Source organism: Aulonocara sp. 'chitande type north' Nkhata Bay, linkage group LG1, assembly GCF_057382095.1.
Source record: "Aulonocara sp. 'chitande type north' Nkhata Bay isolate Kocher_YH1m ecotype deep benthic linkage group LG1, A_spYH_male_GT1.1, whole genome shotgun sequence".
Taxonomy (NCBI): domain Eukaryota; kingdom Metazoa; phylum Chordata; class Actinopteri; order Cichliformes; family Cichlidae; genus Aulonocara; species Aulonocara sp. 'chitande type north' Nkhata Bay.
In genome coordinates, this window is record NC_141344.1 from 26018397 (window position 1) to 26042174 (window position 23778).

At 39.2% G+C, this 23778-nt stretch overlaps 1 protein-coding gene across 3 annotated transcripts in view; it reads right to left on the minus strand.

Moving 5' to 3' along the window:
- The window catches only part of LOC147339185 (protein diaphanous homolog 3-like), a 168195-nt gene that overhangs the window by 83007 nt on the left and 61410 nt on the right, over positions 1-23778 (minus strand). For all 3 annotated transcript variants that reach the window (XM_086290379.1, XM_086290362.1, XM_086290370.1), the window contains 6 exons: positions 22909-23004; positions 20622-20716; positions 19750-19851; positions 17137-17376; positions 13358-13487; positions 3434-3559 (listed from right to left, as the gene is read on the minus strand). In XM_086290379.1, the coding sequence (XP_086146505.1) occupies positions 3434-3559; positions 13358-13487; positions 17137-17376; positions 19750-19851; positions 20622-20716; positions 22909-23004 (789 nt within the window). The remainder of the gene's footprint in view (positions 1-3433; positions 3560-13357; positions 13488-17136; positions 17377-19749; positions 19852-20621; positions 20717-22908; positions 23005-23778) is intronic.

Below are 23778 nucleotides of genomic sequence, written 5' to 3' on the forward strand. Positions count from 1 at the left end.
AGTTAAGGGATGCAGGACGGAGGGAAGTGTAAATGTAATTAAAAAGCTTCATTATAAAACTGCTTACTAATGTTGGTTAAAAACCTTAAGCCAAATTACTAAAGCACTTGGTTTCTGAATAAGAAGGAAAATAATTGTGGACGTGCCTCATCACCTACATCATCTACAATACATAATATCAAAAGATTCACTAGATTCTAAGAATCTGGAGAAATTTCTCTACAAAAGGGACAAGGTAGAAAAGCAATACTGGATTCCTGTGATCTTTGGGCCCTCTGTCAGCACTGCATTAAAAACAAGCACGATTCTGTCAAATTAGTGCAGCTCAGGAACACTTTCAGAAATCAGTCTGTGAACATCATTCATTGTGCCATCCAAAAGTTCAGTAAAAGTTCTAACATCCAAAGAAGCAGCCACAGTCTTCTCTGGGGCAAAACTCATAAAATGGACTGAGGAAAAGTGGAAAACTGTTCTGTGGTCAGACAAATTGGAATTTGAAAGTTTAGTAAACATGTATACTCTGGACTAGAGAGGAGAGGGATCATCCCACTTGTTATCAGCTCATTCCAAAAGTCTGATGGTATGGAAGTGCATTAGTCCCTATGGAAATTGCTGCTTGGAGATCTAGAAAGGTGCCATCATGGCTGAGAGGAAGGCCTTACATACAGCGTAGCATAAAAAATTTAAATTGGAGTTCTATTTTGGATTTTGTTAGTCACAATGTGGCAGTAACTTTAACGACCAGTCAATATTTCACCTTGCAATGCTCAGAGTTCATTTCCAAGCAGTAGCTAATGTTTGTTACTCTCACATGATAATGTATAAAAAATAAAAAATTGTGTAACATTCATCTAGTTAACATTTTTGGTTTACAGTGGTCCCTCGTTTATCACAGGAGTTAGGTTCTAAAAATAACCCGCGACACGTGAAATCCGTGAAGTAGCCAGCTTAATTTTTTACAATTATTATAGATGTTTTAAGGCCATAAAACCCTCCTCACTACACACTTTATACACTTTTCTCAGACAGGCATGAACATTTTCACACTTTTCTCTCTTGTTTAAACTCTCTCAAAGTTCAAACCTTCATAGAAAAATAAGTCCAGTATTATAGAATGAAACCAAAGATCAAACCCTGTTTCCAGGTACAGAACATGGGAATAGAGCAGCTGCGAGAGAATTCAACATTAATGAATCAATGGTACGGAAGTGGAGGAAGCAAGAAGAATGAGTTGAATAAAGTTTGACTTATCTGACTGTTTTGTTTTGCTTATTGCGCCTTATAATCTGGTGCGCCTTATGGTCAGAAAAATACAGTAACTTCTACCTTCCATGTCCAGAAGTCCAACTTTCTGTGCGATGGTTAGCATCTTCCTCTGCCTTTTGGTTGGTACCGCAAGTGCCTTTGGTGGTGCGAAAAGTTTTGTTGACATTGTTGTGTTTGTTGGGGAAAAACTTAAAAACTTACTTTAGAGTCACACTGCTAGTGATCAAAGATTTATGTAAATTTGACAAGCTTGATGCAGTCTGTACTGTACAGGAGACACGGCATGGAAGACATTGACTGACAATGGTCTACATTCGATCAGGATGCAGAACTCAATGAGCTGTCAAAAAAAACAAACAAAAAACAGCATGCAAAATTGCACACAAAAAATCTGCGAAACAGCGAGGCTGCGAAAGGTGAACTGTGTTATAGCGAGGGACCACTGTACTGTGTGTCTAGGGTCTTATTTTGACACCAGACGCCTCATCAATAACCTGTGTTATTCGTCTACATTACACTTTACCTCCAGTTTTTCCATTTTTACCAAAAGAGAGTTCAGAGTTTTCATAGTTTTTAATCAGTGCTAAGACATCAGGAATTGAAAAGCAAAGTAGAAAAAACAGAGCTGTCAGATCCATTCTCAGTGAACCTTACTGTGTTGCACTCAAGTTCTTTGCTAACTACTACAGCACAAGCCATCAGTGCCCCAACCCCTAGGCTATTGATCAAAACTACATGAAGGAGGCTGGGTGCAAGGTGTATTATTGAACACATACTTACTCACCTGGCCTGAGACATACCTGTCAACCTGATCCTCTAGAACTACCTCAGAAGACAATGAATCATTTACACTGCTGTCAAACAAAATGTAGACCGATGTCAGCAATGGACTTCAATTTCCCACGTGGGCAGACAAATGGTAAAAAGAAATTACACATTTGTGGCTTTTGAAAACAAAAGACAGAAAGTCAAACGCAACATAATTCACATTCTTTAGCTTCTCTCTTGATTTTGAAGATAGCCTCAGTCTTAAGTACACTTCAAAAGCAGCTAAGAGGGGTACTGGTACAAAACTTGACTGCAGAATGGGATGCCACTCATCACTTGTGCACATCACTGGAAACCAAGAGAGGATGGGTGGGAGGACTGTATATTCTTCTCTCCCTTTCTACTTAAAAGCATATTATTACCTTTTTTTTCCTCCTCCTTTTGGCTGAGAGGATCATTTGCCTCCATTTCACCCCATTCCTTGCATCTTGTGTGATCTCAAAAGTATATAAATACTTGTAGTATAAAGAACAAATTTACTCCATGACCAAAGGTTTTTGGCTTATGGTCTTCATCATGGGTCACCATAAAACATATCACAGACCTTTTAAATAGGATAGCTATATATCCAGTGAAGGGAAATCTTAACATTTATCTTATTAAGACATTTGGGACAATTCTGTGCATCCAACTTTGTGGGAGCAGTTTGGAAAAGGCCCTTTTATTTTCCAGGGTGACTATGCCACGATGCACAAGTAAGGTTTATAAAGTCAGATGTGGTCAGATGAGTTTCAACATCCGCCTCTCACCTTACCAGTGCTATTCTGAATAACCAGGCAATGACTTCCATAGAAAGCCTTCCCAGAAAGTGTGGGTCAAATTTATATGAATTTAGACTGCAAACTAGATGCATATACAGTCATAATAACTGCTGTACGTATAATATGTAAATAGCCTAATACCTCTGTCCGTATAGTGTCCACATCTGCCATTTCACTTTAAAGCACGCGATGCCTCATTTACAGATGTACATAGAAGCAATAAATAAAGTTATTTATACTACAAAAGACTTGTCCACATCTTTGTACTCACTGAAAGTAGGTGAAGTTGAGCCAAAAAATTTTTAACCACGTTTCACACAGGTCATATCATTTAATAAGACACACCACATGTTAAATATCTGAGAAGTCTTTACCATTTTTCCTGATGTTAGGTTTAACTTGTTAATTAAACCTGAAACCTGCTCCATAACCAGCCTACACAGCACCACTGTGACTTACTGTAAAGATATAAAATTCACATTCAGTGATATTCTTCTGTCTTTGTGAAGAGTTCATTACTGTAACTCACTGCATGATGGCCCACAGAGATGAGCCTATGCATACACGTGTAAAGGATATAGCCATTTTGGTAAGAAACATGTCGTTGGGGTCATCGGAGGAGGAGAAAGTCTCCAGGTCTCTCTCCAGCTGCAGCAGCTGCCTCTCCATCTGCCTGAGGCTCTTTTCCAGATTCTCTGCAGACACTGACACACACCCACATATTTTCAGACGCGCATACATACACTCATAAAAGCACATGTGAGGACAACTCAATTAAAGGTACAATCAAATGCATTATTATTTTCAAGCACTGGAAGAATCAGAAAAACAACGCACAATAACAAAATAACAGGGAAAATGAAAGAGAAGCCAGCTCGATCGCAAAGCAGACTTATTATGGGTTCACACTGTGCCCAAAACACTGTGGGAATAAACAATGACAAAATATAAGCATCAAGTGAAAGTATGTTTAATACATAACTGCTCGTTATTCTGTTTTCCTCACGGTCGTGTGCTTGCGGTAAACAACCTAACATTAAAATACAATACCCTTGCCGTCACACAAACTGTAGTGAAAGCAAATGACTGCTATGTTAATACTCGGTGTTGTGATACTTGATGTTGAAATACTCAATCAGCCATCATCGTGCAGTCAGTATTACGGAGAAGTCGCATCAAGAGTCCAAATATGGAATCGTATTTCCCAAAGTTTTGTCCTTCAACATTTCAGGAAACTAAACACTGAATCCAGTTATTTTCAAATCATTTTAACTTTACACAGAATTAGAATTAGTTAGTTAGTAAAGCAGGCCATAGTAAAGACCAAAATGTAAACTGCTGCATTTTCAAAATAAGAGTAGCATCTAGCATATTTCATATTTCACATATTACAACAGCGAGGCTCAGTAGTTAAAAACTTCAGGAACTAGTCTGGACTGTCTAGAGTCCAAAAGTATCACCCACTGAAAATATCTGGTACAACCTGAAACAAAAAAAAAACCAAAAAAAAAAAAAAACCACACAAACACCCCACCTACCTACTGTAACTGTTGAAACAACAGCAGCTGGTATTCAAGATAATAATAATAATAATAATAATAATAATAATAATAATAGATTGGATTTATATAGCGCTTTTCAAGGCACCCAAAGCGCTTTACAATGCCACTATTCATTCACTCTCACATTCATACACTGGTGGAGGTAAGCTACAGTTGTAGCCACAGCTGCCCTGGGGCAGACTGACAGAAGCGAGGCTGCCATATTGTGCCATCGGCCCCTCTGGCCAACACCAGTAGGCAAGTAGGGTAAAGTGTCTTGCCCAAGGACACAACGACCAGGACAGAGAGCCCAGGGATCGAACCGGCGACCTTCCGGTTACAGATGCGATTCCCAACCCCCTGAGCCACGGGGCGACCGTGGCTCATAGAGATAACGCAGTCTTATCTCTTTGCACTGTTCACAATTAAATACACGATTTAAATTTTCAAAACATTGTGTCACCAGCATTTTTGAACACAAGGCTTTACATTTACTCGGTAAGTGTGACTTCTGTGCATTACATAGCAACAGATACAGCAGTACTGCACACCCTGAATGCATGAAGGTGTGGCTGATTGAGTTAATATCTTTCTATTCTATTAATCCTTTGACTTTAGTCTTATCAACAGGTGCATGGATCATGCAGGTTGGAAAGCAGTGGAACGTGAAGCCTAACTTTCTGCTAAGTTGGTCATGGCTGACACTTTAAGCTAGTGACTGAATATAGCATATGGCTTAAATTACCCCGATTAGACCCCACTTGACAAAAAGGCATAAGCTGCTTAATTTTAAGTAGTTTCAAATTTCCCTTGATCCTAATACATGCTTTATGAAAAGAAAAAAAAGAGAAAGACTTCAATGTAGTTAAGCTTTCCTCTGACTTTAGAGCATAAACCCATTTCCTGATGGGAACCTACCATCTTGGATTCACACACATGTTCTCTCAGACATCTTGACTCCTAATATTCTACAAAGTTTGCATTACTGAAGTTGTGCTTTTCATTTGAAGTTTAACAGAGTGTATGTGTAAACATGTGAATGTCCACACTCGTGAAATGTACAAATTACCAGCTTATGCTTTCAGCGTGCTGAGAGGAAAAGGCAGGTGGCACTTTTCAACCTGTTACTTATAATTGAGAAAGAAGACTGAGTGCACTTCAGTAACACCGCAGCTAAAGAGTACTTTTTACTCGTCGCGTGTTTTAGATTGTCCTGAATGCATTTTCACTTTATCGATTTTTGGATTTTAATTTTCTTTCTTCCTTCTTTTATCTCTTACTTGTATGCCTGCAATGATACCTGCGGTCAGTCAAAAGCTTTAAAGGAGCAGACATTTAAAACTCTTGCTTCAAAAGTAGATTGTGACTAATAATATCTCCATCAGAGCCGCCTTCACAAAGCAACTGCTCTGCAATTCTTTTAAAGAAATCATCCTGTTTTTATGGACAGTAAAAAAGGCAGAAGGCTCTTTAAGTATGAATTAATGTATCTTTGAGGAGAACTGTAGCAATGTGGAGGAAAAATATTCCTATCTCTGACTTCTGGAAGAGTTAAAATGGTTATTAGGAAGTGACACCTTATGGGACACTAATGATTATTATTTTTTTAAATCCTGAAACAACTCTCCTATGCATAAATCATAGGCCAATTGCTGTGATTACTATAGAAAAGGAGCTACTTTGTTAATTCATTTTCAATCCTGTACCTACTACTCAGATACTAATCAACATTAAAACTTACTATCAGATTAGATTCTCATTTTCAACAGTACTGATACTAACAGTGCTGTCTTGGCCCTCACACAGCATCCTGCACACAGATGGGCACATGGCACCTGCCAATACTTTTTTTGAAAACTTGAAGACTCCCCCTTCAACGACATTAAAGTGTTCAATAGTTATTATAAATGGTAATCTAGTGGCTAGCACACACATTGACTGTTTAACTTTTAGCAGCTACCAAGTAGCCACATTAGCTGTCTGTTAGGTTATTATTAAGTTAGCAGGTGGTGGCTAAAGCTAGTAATAAAATTATGGTTAATGTTGGAATTTCTGCAGCAAGCATCAGTGCTGCTGGTCTTTGAAATGAATTTAACGTGTTATTTTCACAGGATCACACAATCAAAGCACTACCTCAGAGAACACAAAAATATTAAGTCACATGGCAGCAACTTAATGCATTTAGAGATGTAGACATGGCCACCACATCAGAATGGGGAAGAAAGGTGATTAAAGTGGTTTTGAATGTGGCACGGTTAGTCAGGTTGGTGTCAAAAACTGCTGATCTGCTGGGATTTTAAGACACAACCATCTCTCAGGTTTACAAAAAATGGTTGGAATAAACAAAATATCCAGTAATTCTCTCAGTGAAATAGCCTCAGTAATGCAAGAGGTCAAAGGAAAGTGCCACAACTGTTTCAAGCTAACAAGAACTCAAATAATCACTTGTTACAACCAAGACATGCAGAAAAGCAACAACTGCTTCAACTGACCCTCGCTTACCACAGTTGGACAATAGAAGATTAGAAAAACATTGCCTGGTCTCAGGCAACACTCAGTAGGGTCAGAATTAGACATCCACAACATGAAAGCACAGATCTATCCTGCCTTTATAAACGGTTCAGGTTGCTCTTGGCACATTTTCTTGGCCTCCATATTCACCAGATCTTAATCCAGTAGAGCACCTTTGGGATGTGATGAACAGGAGATTCTCATCAAGGATGTGCAGCCAACAAACTGAAGCAACTGTGTGATGGTGGAATGTCAACATGGACCTTGTTTAATCTATGTTATGAAGAACTAAGACAGTTCTGATCACTCCAACCCAGTTTTTCTAAGGTGTACCTAATAAAGTTTTCAGTGAGTGCAGATACAGAATTAGTTATGTAGAAAGTTTTACTGATAATAATTGAACCATAATAATTGAAACAAAATAAAAATAGACAGTTGCCCCTAGATGGTGCTGCGTCCGAGCTCTTTTACAGAAATTCTGGCTGGCTCTGTCAGTGTATTAACTAATGAGAAATCTAAAAATGATCCATACACCCAGTATGATTAGTGTGGCTACATATAAAAAAAAAGTGAATAAACAATTATAATCTGACTCTAAATCCTTTTCTCCTGAAAGCTCAGTGCATTACCAGGCAACCAAAATCGCCTGAAGAAGGTGTGGGCAGCATTCAGACGAGGAAAGAGGCCAGACAGGCAGTCTGTTAATAGAAATGATTAAAGCCCTGTGATGATGCGGTAACTGAGAAAGGAGCAAGGGAGGGCAAGACAAAAGCAAAACAAAAAAGGAATCTCATCTTTTCTTAGCTTTGCAATCTGCAGGCTTTTGTGAAGAAGCAACCTCACACAAAAGGGTATATGCATGAAAACCTAGGAACTTTATATTATTTATCCTACGAGAGAAACAGAATCTAACACATAATTAGATCCATATACTTTGGACACTGGGTACTTTGGATAATACAAACAGGAGACACTTACTTAATGCTGCTATCCAACAATAGAAATACTAAATAGAACCAACATGTCTCAGTGAAGGTGCTCTGCACGGGGCAAAAAGCAAGGAGAAGAACTAAGAACTATGATGGATCTCTACACAGTACGTGCAAATAAGGCCTTGCATATGTCACCACAGGTCATCTGCCTTAATGCAACAATAGAGTGTCATCACTCCAGCCACAGAGTACTCAAGATGAGGCAGACTATATGTGAATCAGGGATACAGTATGCTTCAGGAGAAAACTGGCTTTTATCGGATCCTTCACTTTAAAGAAAACACACAGAAATGTGTTTCAAAACAGAAGAGGCTTACGTCAGCCGTATACAACTCAAGACTTAGGAAATGACAGTAGGAAATGTTTCTTTTCTCTCACTGACCACTTTGCACTTGATTTCTTATTCTGTGCATTTATGTGTGAGTGATTTTTATGAGCAGTGGGGCCTGAATGTCTCTTTGGTGCAGAGGAGTCAGAGACAGATCTAAGATATTTTGGAAGAAGAACAATTGAAATATTTGTGGAGGTCAAAATCCACTGACATCCTTTTATTAGTCTGCTAACCTGCTATGCCATAAATGAGAAAGAGTAGAGCATGCAAGCCACAAACAGCCCCAGCGCACACACAGTCACTGTATAAGCACCTTTGATATAATGGATTCTAAGAGAGAGAGAAAAAAATTGACGCAAAAGCCTGATGTTTTGGTGAATCTGAAAATGTACAATCTACAGAACCACTTTAAAACAGTGCAGGACTAACATTAAAATGCACTGTAGAGCCCTCATTTTAAGTACTTTCAACCTGAGGCTCATTGTTTAGACTGCATGAAACAAAACTAGAAAACAAAGCTTGAACAGTATTTTTGGAGAGCCATCTCAGTGTAGCTGAATCGTTGCGTTACTGATTAAAGATTCCCCAGGGCCATAACCAGAACAGCTTTTCCATTTTCACTACACATACATCCATAGTTCTACTAATGCAGACATGCTTTTTAGCAGTACGTAGTAGTAAACAGCATTTATGTTGCTGACAGGCGGTTTTTGAAGCTGCAAGCTGAAGTAGAGTGGTTGAGCTTTCAACTGCTTTCAACTTCAAACTCAGCACCGAGTAGAGCAGGGCGATATGGCCAAAAATATTTATCACGATATATATTTGAAAATTTGCGATAACGATATAACTGACGATATAATTGATGCGAGACAAAATACAACTCCACAACATTACTAGCGCAAAAAAGACAACCTATCATTTATTTTCACTTAAACAAGAAGCTGGTTTTTATGTACATTAAAGCTTTATAAAAATGTAACAGTGCAAATGCAAATTCCTTGCTGAAAGTTTAACCAAAAGGCATTTCCAGTAGAAATGGGCTGACATATACTGAGCATAACCATGTATAATATCCACTGAAGTTAAAAAGAGGTGCTTTGCAACATTAAACTGCAGTGTGCAGTACGCATTTTTCGGACCATAAGGTGCACGGGATTATAAGGCACATTAAGCGAAACAAAGCAGTCAGATAAATCAAACTTTATTAAACTCATTCTTCTTGCTTCCTCCACTTCTGTACCATTGATTCATTAATGTTGAATTCTCTGGCAGCGGCTCTATTCCCATGTTGTTGCAGTATATTAATGACTGACCTCGTATTGTGGATGGATTATCTCAGTTGTTCTCCTGACTGAAGATTGGTCCTTTTACAGCATCCTGCCATGCGATTGCATTTGTCTCTAACCATGAGGAACCTTAACGTTAACTTTTATAAGTGGAAAAGTGTTAGTGTTCGTCCTCCAGCTTCACTGTTTATGTTATGCTAACATAGCTGTGTCGCTAGCGATCACGTAGCACATAATTATATACCAGCTAGCCCAACTTCAATAACCCTACAAACGTCACTGCTGTTTAGTTTCCTGTCTTCATTTATGTTGGAAGTGATAGCAGAGCTGTACGTTTGATTTTTTTCAGAAATCTCTCAGTCAGAACATGCAATATCATGCTTAGGTAACTAGCGAAACTAGCGAGCTAACTTCCGCTAGCTTCCTGCTAGCTTCTAACTCCGTTAAATGTAATGCATTTTGTTTTCATGGATGCCTGGAAGTTAAACTTCATAGTTACACCTGGTAAAGCAGCAATGCTGATCGTTTTATTAAAGATGAAAGAATTTAGACAGTTTTTAACTCTTAGTGATGCTGCAGTGTTTGACCAGAAGAGACGGAGTTTAGGACCCAGATTACTCCCAGATTTAAGAGCATCTTAGTCCGACAAATATGACAATAACGACGGCCGCTTGCATGTTCTGCAAAAAAATGTGCTTTGTCGTGTATCTGACGGACAAACACCAAACCAGTTCCACATCACTGAAGTTGCACCATTTTTACAAACCAATTCTGGTTCATCTGTTTCACTCAACAATCGGCCATGTGCGTATGAAAACAAAGGCACTGCGCATGCGCGTTTTACTCATATTCTATCGCGATATTTCATTTTCCTATCGTTGCCTAACATTATACCGGTATTACCGTGAACGGTATAATATGGCCCAGCCCTAGCACCGAGTATCACTCAACAAGCCGCCCTAACTGCTCAAATCGGCTGCTGTCTATTATAAGTGTGTGTCTGTTTGCGGGTGTGACAGGCAAAAGAAGTTAAAACAAAAAGAGTTTGCAAGCAAAACCCAAAGACCAAGAACCAGACCGAGCAACAATCGGGGACCGATAGACGAATATTGACAGGCAGTTAAAGAGATACATGCAAACTGATAGAGTGAAGCAGCAGGGACTGAGTGCATCTCAATATCAGGGGGAGAAATGATTATAGGTCTAAAAAGAAGAGAATTGGCAAAAATGAGAAGACAGAAAGAAAGGATCCCTGAACTGAAGTACAGGACTGGCAGAGTGGGAAACAAGGGTTGTGTTACAGTCTAAAGACAGCACCATTTACAAAGGAAGAACATATCATTACTGCTACCTCTGCTCAACCTTGTTTTCATGCTCAAGTAAGCTCTTTGGCTAGTGTATATGAATGCAATGCAGCCTTTTAGTCTGAGTACATGCCCATCAAGTAGTTGTCAGACCCGATGAAAAGGAAGCCACTCACCAGCACGGCTTAGAGACAGGATCTGTGTGTCTGGATATAATATGTGAAGAGATTAGACAGTGCATGCATCTCCTAAGCTTATAGAATCATAAAGAAAGACAGAAGCACAGAAAGCAGTCCATATCTATATAGATGCAAATAAACTCAGCTTGAGGCCAGTGAAGTAAAGAGGTAGAGAAAACCTGCAGAGAGATCCAAGGACTGTGCTCTCCCTTGATCTCGCCATTGTACTTCTGCATCGTGGCCAAAGCCTTCTGGACACACAGCACAGTTGGGAGAAATAACAACACTACTGTCGAGTGTTTTATCTACAGATTATCAAAGCGCCAAAACAAGGGGGGAAAAAAATAGAAATCTTTATGATGAGCGGAGTCCAAACAAACAAACCCAAAAAAAAAAAAAAAAAAAAAAAAAAGAGTCACACATTTCTTTTCATCCTCCTATGTTTTCTCCTCCTCACACCTTCCTACACTCCCTCCTGCTGAGAATGGAGCAGTGGGTAAAATCTTCTTTAGAGCAGGAGGAAACACGCTGTGACAGTGCGACCTCACACACACAAGCCGTACATTGGCAGCGGCTAACTGCTTCTTCCTGTGAATTGCCTGTGGCAATATGAACAAAGGACATGCCTGAGTTTCCTCCGACCACTGAGTCTGTCCCTGCTTGGCTGTGACCTTTACAACACTATACAGACGCTGGCCACTCAAAGCACTTCTTCTGTACTTGTGTGTACCCATGTTTGCATGCACACCTGTGCAATACAGCCAATTTCTGTTCAAAGCAACACAGAGACTTAAAAATGTTTTTAATCCCAGTCACAGACATGACCTAAAACATAAGCCATCAAACCTGAAGATATGCCACAGAAGAAGATTAATGTTTGTATCAAACAGCGGTGCACATGAGATGACTGTGGCACAGATCAAACATGAAAATGATAAAATACAACGTATGTTTACAGAATCAACAAACATCCAATCCCCTGAGAGAGCAACAGAAGCAGAAAGCTAAGAGTAAAACTCAAAGTAAAACAAAGGAATGCATACGAATGTTCCACTTCTTTCTAGGTAACACTGTATAGGTAGCCCTTCTGATGCCAAGCTTTCATTGCTTATGATCATATATTATTAAAAAACAAACAGGACAATATCAAACTAAATAATACTAATCTAATGTCTTTTTATATTAGTGAAATATCATTTAAGATAAACAACAGACATGTATCACACATTATAATCACAATGTCACCTAACAAAATCAACAGGCAAAAGCCTAAGACAATAGCTGTGCAGTAGTCCTGTATTCATTTGCTTAGATAACGATGACTCGGTGAGGAATCAGTATGTGTCAGTATGTCGTTCTTATTTTTCTTTTCTCTCAGTGGGCATCCTCCTTCTGGCTAACAAGCCACAAAAACAACACTGCACATGTGCAAACATCTTATTGAGAGGTACTGCCGCTTGTTGTCACTCACTGAACGGAGAAGACCAGGAGAGAGGGGTTTCATGGATTCATGCATTTCTGTCTATAGGTGTTTCTGGTGTTTGTTTTTTGGAAAATAAAGTCACTAAAGGGGTATGAAAAATGATCTAGAGGGGAAAGTCTAAGTTAATCATGGCAAGAACCAATGCATGATAATAACTGCTGCGAGTGAGCGAGGGACATCGGGCAGGTAAGGTGAGATGGTAAATTCCACATTAGCAAGACAAAAGGTGAAAACATAAGCCCATATCACATTATCTAATGAGGTTGAGCGCTCCTATCATTTACTATCATCCAGATCATCACTATTATATCAAGTGCTTAATTGCCACAATCACATATCAGGCATTTTCTAAATAGATTCTTCAGTCTTCACATTTAAGCATGCTTAGATGCATGGACAGATTATGCCATCATTACCCTTTTCTTCTTTTACTTTAACTGCAGAAAAGAAAATATCAAAAAAGTTAATAGTTTGTATGCCCATTGCTTCCTCGTAGTAACTCTTATCTTAGATGACCAATTAAGACCAGTTGCCAAATCTCTGCTGTTAAACATCACTAGAAATATCTCAGCTAGGAAGTAGATGAAACTCAAACCATGCAACCATGGGAGAGCTAAAAACCTTGGGTTGACAGCAGGGGACCAAAATAACAGCAGCACTGTGATATCACCTCAGAGAAAGTGGAAGGTAGAGAGTGTTAAAATTATCAAGTAGCAGCTGACTCTTACATGCTGGTAAACAGGTGAAAAATGGCTTCTGTACTGTATAAAAAAAAAGTGCTTTTAGAGACTTAGAAAATATATCACAAGTGTCCAATAACAGTTTTATTATGTACAGTTGAGAAGTTTTTGCATCTTGGTGTTTAAGAATATTACCTCTGCTTGCTCGATCCACATGCTCTAGGTCGTCAAGAAACTTGACCACGTCTGGAAATTCGTCCTCACATACTTGTGCCAGGAAGTGAAGTAAGGTTGTCTTCTGATCTGCTGACTTGGTGTCCTTTAGCTGTAAAACATGGACACATAAAATATGCATTTATGTGGCTTTTTTAATAATAAGTAAATAATACAACAAATTTAATAATAAAATAAATTGAAAAATAAAACGTATACACAGGGAAAAAAAAATGCTCTAACAGGGGAAAAGTGACTCTGCATGTTGCTCAGAGTTTGTGTTATTGAAAATGTCACAGGTTAGGTCTAACCCTGTTAAGCACACACACTGTTCACTTGCTAAATAAATGTGCTTGCATGCTTGAATCTGATGAATCTGTCTTACTTTAAGTCAGAAATTATGTCATGTTTCTCTAACACACCATATATACCTGCCATATTAAAGGTTCCATAATTTAAAGGTTAGGATATTCATCATTTTTTAGAGTATAAAGCAGGTCTAAAACACTCACTTTATGGAGAAGTGCGCACAACCCATATTCAACATTTAAAATCACCCTCAGTAATGTAAACAGCATGATTTATCCAGCACAAGCACAGTTAGAAATATATCTAAGTACATCCATCTATAACAACATAAAATTGAAAAAATACATTAAAAAAATAAATAAACAAGTGGTAAGACAACTGCATGCAATCATCTCTTCCTCTTGGATCTAATTCTGGTTCAAAAATGCGGTCAACGCCGGGGTTTTGTTAGCAGCCCTTAGAAGGCTACATCTATACGAGGTAGGATCAAAAAGTTTTTCCAAGTCTGCACATAAATACAAAAGCCTTAGCCAATTTAAATTTAAATTCTCTCTCTTTCAAGGTCATTTGATTCTGAAATGCAGCGCTGCCGGTGCTCCTGTTACATCTGAATTGCTCCTGGAAATCTTGTGCATGTCTAGACTGAAGATCATCACAGGTGACAAGAGTTGTGCACCTCACCGCAGCGCATTTAAAACACAATCATCACTCACTGCGCACCCCACTTTGTCCTGATGTCAGCTTACAGATGAAACACGTTCGTCTTAATAGTTAATACGTGTTAGGAAGTATGCGTGCCGCTATGCTGTGTGCTTTCACATTTTATTTAGACCAGGCAACGTATCCATGTTTAGGATTCAGAGTTGAGCGCACTGCTGCTTTGTAACACATTTTCAGTTTTGACACAACAGAAGCACACGCACTGCGAATACACAAATGCAGGTTGTTAGAAAGGGGCTTTCAGGGAGCGATCAAATCTTTGCAAGAGTGCCGAAAGGCGGTGCGCCCCTTCACAAGGGCCCGACCCTTAAAAGGTACATCAGACAAATTTAAACCAGATGCAATTTTTACTTTTGATGGGCAAAGTCAAAGAACGTTTTTGTTGAAACATATAATAACAGAAATTGGGTATGGTACGTAAACAACATCTTTTTGGCCTTAGTTTCACAGTATTCGTCGCTATGGCAGGAATCATGATACACATGCATTTTGAGCTGCAAAATGAAAACCACACTTTGTGGATACCCTAGTTAAAAGGGGTGAAAGATGTGTGTGTGAATGTGTGTGTGAATGGGTGAATGACTGGATATGTAAAGCGCTTTGGGGTCCTTAGGGACTAGAAAAGCACTATATAAATACAGGCCATTTACCATTTATTAAATGCAAGACAGGTGCTTAATAAATTGCTCTTTTCTTAGTCAGTTGGGTAAGTGAGTGCATCACTAGTTGATGAAAACCTGCACACCTACCTACATGTGTACAGAGCTCACTTGCTATTCAGTAAGAAGGGTGAAAGCAGCATCAAAGGTGCGTCTCCATGTTGTTTAATGTGATGTAGGTGAGCAGCTAATTTGCAATAGAGCTACAAACTACTGTTAGAAGTGCACTTTTCCCTAGATCATTTTTTGTGATTAATGCTAACAGCAACAAAAAACAAGGTTCAGCACAGGGCTCGACGTACTCATGCTTGAAATCAGAAGTACTAATGTAGCTAAATATGCTGTCTGGTAATTGGAAAAAGAAGTCATTGTCCTTCATCTACTGTACTTACTCAAAGCAGTTCTGAGCTCTAGCTTAACAAATGCTGAGTGTTAACAGTGCCACACATGATTTTATGTCTCGTGATTACGTAGCAGATGTGTTCCTGCTCCCTGCACTTGGTGCCCATTTATTGCCAAAAGTAACAAATATTTTATATTTCCCTGATAAATTTCCATCATTGATTTTTTTCTCATTTCTTTGTTCTTCTTCCTTTTTTATTAAACAGGCTAATTCCAAGATGTCTATCAGCATCCCTGCCAAACATGCCTCCTGCAGAGTGTGTTGCAGTGCATCTCTCTAGGTGATCTATTGGTAGACAGCAGTGTACTCAGACCCGCTGGGTTTAATCATGTTTGTATTATCTCCTCTAATCAAACATTCTCATCTCTCTTTTCATTTCTGTTCCCCAGTCCCCCCCTTTTTTTTTAATAAAAGCTGCAAGTGCTCACTCACAAAAGGTCCCTCTTTGAATTTAGATGGATGGTAATCGTAGATGACAATGTAAACATTTTGCCTTTTACATTTGGGATGGATGCAATTTTCCTGTGCTGTGGAGTGTGCCGTGGAATTAAGTTGTCAAACTCTGGGTATGGCGCGAAGGAGATGTCTTCCTCTATATATCCTGCCCGTGACAACGTAAACCTTCCTTCAGACAACATACGCAGACAAAAGAAACTACTGTTTTAAATCCTTAACAGTCTCCTATTAACTGATATTACTGTTGTCCTAATGCATCTAATCCATCATGTTCGTACAAGTGTTTGCCTTTGTACTTGTATTTATATGAACATCAGCATCCAAGTCTAGGAGGGTAAAGAGGTGGCAGTGACAAATGACAGCAGTGCTCGTTACTGTGGAAACTGCAGTGGGTGTGCCAACAGCTGTAATGTAACCACTGGAGGAGACTTGCACCCCATTCTTCCCGTCACTATTACAAACTTCATGTTCTGTTTTCATGCCGCATAAAATCCTGAGTTACAGGTGTTGGATACGTCTCTGTCCAAGAAGCACTAGTATTGCCACGGCGAAGTTGTGTGAACTTTCAAAAGGGATAGTGGTTTGAGTTTCAGTTATCTTTTCTGGGCAGAAGAATGAGACTAAAGTACTCGGTGGGCTTAAATGCTTTGATAGAGGCCAGATGATAACGAAAACTCTGATAGTGTTCAATCAAATGAAATGGTTTAAAATAAAATGTCTCATTACAGCAGCTGCTTTGGATCAGTTTACTGATAAGGCTCAGACAAGGTGACCAAAGAGAGAGACACCGCTACACGTAGTGTCTGGTACAGACACAGATATACATAAATCCCATAATGTATACCGATTCTTTCTTTAGTCTAATCACTGTTAACGCTCTTGGCTTGTACATTTGGCAGAAAAAAGCAATCCATATAGGAAATGACCATTTTAACTCAAGGTTTTTGAGGACATAAAATGAGAGCGCAATAATGAAAATAAGGAGAATCTATCAGGCTAGCTTCAACTAAAGGCCTAAAAAATCATTTAGTTGAGGTCAGTAAAAAATAAATTATATTTCTGTTACAGAACTCTGACTGCAAACACAGCTGTGTATCTCTTGAGAAAGTTTATTGAACTAGCATCACTCCTGTTGAACATTTGACACTGAAGGGATGACTGACTACAAACTGTGTGTGAACAGTTGAAATTAGGGTCAGCATTTCAACCCTTACCTTGCAAAGGGAGCTCAGGTCAAAGCCATATGATTGGGCGTTTCGAGAGCCCGCATTCATGTAATTCCCCAGTAGTAGCACCAGCTCCAATAAGCGGCCAAAGGAGCGGCTCTTCCTGACCTCATCACATGCGGCATTTACGGCCAGAATATCTGGTCGCAGATTATTTACGTGCTCCTCAAACTGAAGCCGGAAGAGGATGTGGCTGAGGCGAGGACGCAGCCGCTTCACACTGCTCATCTGGGGAGGCAACAAAGTCAAGGTGGAAACAAGAAAACAAGAAGGCATAGATGGAAAAGGGATAGTAGGGGGAAAAGGGATTCGGAGAAAAGAGAATGAGGAAGGAGATGAGAAAAGGATGGGAAATGATGTCAAGGAGAGCAAACCACATCAAAGAACAGTCAAACTTAAAATAACTACAATAACACATTTGACACACTCTCACATTCAGACGATCTAATTTAAAAGACATTTATGCAACCAGCATGTTGGAAAGTGTTGCTAGGCAGTAGTAATAGATGCTGGCAGTGATTTGATTTGGGACTCAGGTCTGGTAAGTTAATTGTGGAGTTAGTGTCCATATAGGGCAGGCAGTGGAGGGGTGGAATATACAATAGGCTGCCTTGGATTACCACTCTCACACAATTAGAGAAAATTGGAAAATATTGCATTGGGCCCAGGACCTGGCCGACACAGTGATTGTGTATGTGTGTGCGGCGGGAGGGAGGGGTGCAGGTTCCAATTGTCTGTTTCACACAACAGCTGGCTGTGCGGTTTGATGTCCTCCATCAAGGGTTTAATTATAGCTACTGTAATGTTATCAAATGACTATTTCAGTCAGTGTGTGCTGGTCTGTGTGCACTTTGTGTCCGTGTATTTGTCGCACATAAAAGGAGAGGGCGGGCAACAAAAAAAAGAGGAATAGAATTATATAACAGAATTAAGAAAAAGCAAGGTCCACACGAACAAAACATAATGCTGAAACGAACCCCAGAGATGGGATGAATTATGTGATAAAGACATTTAAACGAGAAAAAAATAACCAGAAAAAGAAGAAATGGAGCAAAACACACCGGATCATCTGCAAATTGAATGTGTGCAGCTGCTCCCACTGACCTACACAGGGCACTGGGAGGTTATACTGACAAGTTGAGGAGATGGTTTCTCACACACACACACACACACACACACACACACACACACACACACACACACACACACACACACACACACACACACACAAAAGAGTGGACTTATGGAAAATCTAGCTCATTTACTGCCAAACACTATTTCCATGAGGTGATAGTGAGAAGGAAAAGACAGCTCTGTTGATATCCTTATCTGAAGTGTCAGAACATTAACACTGAATTTAAAGATTCTCCCTCTCCCTCTCCCCCCCCCCTCTCTCTCTCTCTATAGTAAATATTTTGAAAACTTGCATGTAATAAATATTCCCATCAACTGTCAACAACAAATAAAATCAAAGATGAAAAAAGCATTAGTCCCGAGGATTTTAACTACAGCTCAGCCAGCAGAATGCACATACTAATAAACATTCCTCAGATTTCAGGAGTGATGCGGAATAATCATTAACTGCAAGTGATTTACAAAAAATTACAGGCATGCATATGGCTTCTGTTAAAGACATTAAAATATGCTTTCATTGACTGATATAGATGAGTTATGTGGAAATTTATATTTTGAGATTAAGCGCTTTAGTTCCTCAACTTACTGTCACAAAGAACAGTGAACTTATTCACGTAGCTGCAGGAATACTCAGCAACTATGGTGGTGACCTTGTGTTAAGCTTTTACAACAGGCAAGACAGACCTGAAAACAAAATACTACTGCGCACAAGGCTGAGTTAAAGATCAATTGAAAGTGGTGTTGACTGAAAATAAAAAAGTGAATGTTTACACAATGGTAAATATTAAAAAAGTACATTAAAAAAATCCCTTTGAATCTGAGCTTTTGTGGGCCCACACGAGTAGCACAACCTCATTATATAAGCAGGCTCTCCTTTTTTCTCGTCTCCTCATTGAACAAGATACAAAAGATGAGTTATGTTTTTGTCCATAAGGTGGTCGCTAGGTAGAAAAATAAAAATACATAAGTGACACCTCTCATGCATAATTCTGACTAAACCTCCTTTAGTCTTTAAGAAAATGATGCTGACATAATGAGGCAGAAGTGCTGCTCTTTAATGTGCATAAATTAGTGCACCAGTCCACAGGTGTCCCATCTTTCCTCTTAAGGCTTTAAAAGATAGAATTTTAAAGAGCTCAGGATTATGATAATTACATGAAAGTGTTCTCTGTGTGTGTTTTCATTGAAATAAGACGCCGAGAAAGAATACAAGACAAGTTTACTTGACTAAAACATTCAAATATTACGTTTTATTACACCAAATATGCATTTTTTGGCTCTGATAAACTATTTAATTCTTAATACACTTGTGTTTAATAGCATCGTCAACGATAATAGGCACACTGTCTGAGGTCTTCCGGCAATAAATAAGGAAATATAAAGGAAAGGTCATTTTTGTGCTGTATATCTGCAGTTGGTGGGAAGTTGACAGATGTTTGTGTGTGTTGTACATTTGTGTGTACTCACCACAACCCCAAACTGCTCAGGCTCTGACAAATTAGAGTACTCATTTTTGTATGTGGCCAGCGCATTAAGCTGCTCCTGCTCCGGTAGGTGCTTTACAAGGTTCTACAAAGAAAAGGAAGAAAGGGAGTGAGAAGCGGGAAGGATATACAGAAATTTACAGACAGCTAACCTGCTGCTGTTCTGTTTGGCGTTGTCTCTGTTGGTGTGTTTCAGCCATGTGGTGAGCTTTGTTACTATGATAAAATATCTTATTACCAAGCAAAGACTATGTAGCTTTATACAGTAGATACAACTGAAATGAACCACACTGGTCCATTGAATTGTTGTTAAGATAGAAAAACAGAGATTGACACATACATGGAAGGACAGACAGATGGATTGGATGAACAGAGTAAGTCAGTGCCAAGTGTGAGGTATACAGATGGCATAAACACATTGAAGTTATAGCCAAAAAGCTGGTAAAGCACTTATAAACACAAACAAAAACAAAACAAAACAAAAAAAAATTCAGCTAAACATCAGCAAAGTGCTTATTTATTTTTTACTGACATACTGCCTGTGCTCACCAACTGTTTCCACACCTGCTGTACTGCAGGCTTTACAGATGCCCAACGCTTTAGCCTTGGGCTACATGCTGTTTTAAGATAGACAACTAATCAAGACAATAGACAAAGAGTTGAACCTGACCAGCTGAGTAGGAGAAGGGCAAAACTAAAAATATACTTCCAGCCTCAAGGTGAAAAGTTGAGCATTGACTAGTTTCAATATTTTTTTCTCTTTTATCTCACAGCTAGCTAGGTCCAGAGTTGGGTGGAACGAGAAAGTCATCCACTAAAGTAACGGAGGCTCTATGGCTTCATTAAACAGCATACCTGGATCATAGGTTCAGAGAGTTGCTCTTCATCGACCTCCACTATCATGCGTCGAATTTCCTGATAAGGGATGCGGAAGGAGCCTAGGAAGATGGCTACAGGTGGGAGGGGGGGAGAGATGTGGCAAATGGAGAAAAGATTGACAGCTGAGCTGTAATGTTGAGATATGAGACAGTTGGTCATAAAAGAACAGAAAAAACAACCAAACACACACAAAAAAGAACAATGCGAAATAAAACAGTACACACAAATCTTATGAAACAGGTTAGTCTGACCCACTCAGCCAGCGATGTCTTCATTTTTTCTTTCTGTCTTTAAAAAAATGATTTTAATTTTAAATGTATTGGCTTAGCAACCATGATATTTTCAAGCAAGAGTTAGGACTAGCAAAGGTATGGTGCATGCCTCGTCAGGGCTAGTTATTAGTCTCACAAGCAGAAACACATTAAAAAAAATCATTTAAAATTATTGAGCATGTTTTAGGTTGAACACTTTGGAGTGTTCTGCATGTAAGTGTGTATGTGAAGTATGTTACAACATTACATTATGCATATACAGGAGAGCATGAACTTTTGAAAATGAGAATGTACCTTTTGTTTTGCACACTTTTTTGCTCTACTGGGTTAAATCATTTTTAAAGTTGTGGGGACAGAAATAATAACTTTTTATTTCAGGTTGAGCACCAACTTTGGCGTAACAATCAAGTTACAAAGACAAATGTTATGAACCAAGATATCCTCTCATATCACCATAGAATCCCAAAAACCTGAGCCCATCCATGAATTCATATCCCTCAGTGTGCTGTTTCTCAGACACCCTGTGCCTAGAGAGAGACCTCCCTACATGGTGTTGAAAACCACCTGGCAAGCCTGATGAAATGAAGATGGACAAAAAAACCCCCAAAAAGTATACACACAGACTCACCAGGAAATCTTTTTATAGTGGTGTGTTTGCTTAGTACTTTGCAACTCTTGGAAAGACAAGTTGCCCAGGCATGTTCTATCCCTGGCATAAGTATCACATAAAGGGATAGCAGCCTCACCAAAGATCTCCTGTGTGGACAACCAACAGGATTGCTATGCTACAAAGACGTGCGTTCACTTGACTTTAAAGCTACAAAGAGACAGAAACACCTGCAGCTTGAAATCCAGAAGTCCCTGCAGGGCTTTAAAAGACAACAGTTTGAGAAAATGGCCTAAAAAAGTCAGCTTAAAAGACTAGTCATCTCTTATTCCTGTGAACAGGACCAGAAGGACTTCAACTCCCGCATGGGACTTTACAGTCACAAGAGGCGCCTCTCGAGCACCACAGACGACAACCATGAGCACGTATCCAATTGTCCCACAGGACTTCAGGAGGCCAACTACTACACAGTACATAACTGAGAAGAATTAAAAAGAAACAGCATGTGCAAGGATTAAACTGAAGTTTAAACACACGTCCAATAAATGATGAATCTTTTTTTTTTAAAAACCTGTATATATTAGGTTGAGGTTTTACTGACAAACTAGCCCTTCTCTTCTTAAAGCATACGTAAAATGTGACACGACTGTGATATAAGCTCCCGGCTGTAACTGGTAATGAGAAAATTTTAGTACAGTTCATTAGGCAGAATAAATTTGCACTGTATCTCAGTATCTTAACAGTGATGGCATCAATCAAGTAACAGAAATAAAACAGAAATAAAACCCCTTCTCAGTCCTTCTCAAACCTCAATCAAAGCTTTTAGACTTTTTACCTCCTATGGTGGACCACATAAACCACCAACTCCCCCTTCCCCTCCCCCTTGCTCTCTAATTTCTGCTGCATGATTTATCACTGTTACTGGGCTGATTAGACTCATTTTCTTTTAATACGTGAAACAAAGGTCACAGCTCCATGTGATATAAGCCAATGAGGTGCTAAGATCTGAGAGTGCTTAAGAGATCAGCTGGATCCTCATTAATGCCGGGTGTTTTTTAAACCGTCATTTTCAGACCAAGCATGCGTGTGTGTGAATGCATGAGAGAGATGAGGGAGGGAGGGAAGGAAGGAAGGAAGGAAGGAAGGAAGGAAGAAAGAGAGAGAAGTTCTTTTTTCCTTCTTTCCTTAATGGATCTTTAACGTTGTTAATTAGGTCCGTGTGAAGAGATGAGTCATATGTGGCAAAGGCCAGGTTCACATGAACTGTCTGTGTGTATTAATTGCCATAGCAACATGCTAAGGTGTAAAGCATACCAAATTTCTCTATAAATGTATATAAATCTGCCTTTTTTTAGGAGTAGATAGAAAGGAAACAAATACTTACACAGATTCTGTGCAATCTTTGGATCGAGCACCTTCAGCTCTTTAATTCTCTTCTTTATGGATTTCTTATCCTCTGTATCCTCCTCTTCTTTTTTAGCTGATAAAGACAGAAATATTAAACTGCAGCCACCACACATAGGCAGAATTTAGACAAATGAAGCATGAATGAAACACACACACTTGGAAACAGCACAATTATAACATTTAGATATCAGTACAACATAAAGAAGAGAACAACAGCAAAAAGATTAACTAGGTGGTGGAGAAAGTTCAGATGCATTATATTTATTTATTTGCTGAGTTGAAATATTCCATTAAGTGTAAATATGTCAAATTTTTAACATGTCAGCTATTTCTAACAGGCTCACAAAATATTTCCGCAAGCCTTTGTTGTATATATTTACATATTTTTGCAAGCGAAGAATGACTCAATGATATGATGCCATGTGAGTAGAGAAGCATGGAGAAAGGGATTATGGGGAAGTTCTCTCATCACACCACTGAGAGATTAAGGTACGGGGCCCGTAAGCACAGAGTTGCACATTCGGCAGAGATGTTATAGGTGAAGGTAAATCTGCTTTAGGGTCACGTGGAGGCAGGTAGGTGGGATTGTGACAGAGCTGTTGGTAGATAGGAAAGCCAATGAGACGACACAGAGATGTATGCTTCCACATCTGTTCACACACATACACCCACATCTCTCTCACACTCACATTCACACACACTCTTGAGCCACGATCACAAAGAGGAGTTCATGGTTGGTTTTAATTATTTAAGAGACCAGATTAAGAGAACAAAATGTGCATCCCAGGAGTTTTCAGGGTAATTGTCTGGTGCTGTAATTATCGTGTATGTGGTGAGAGGGTAGGAG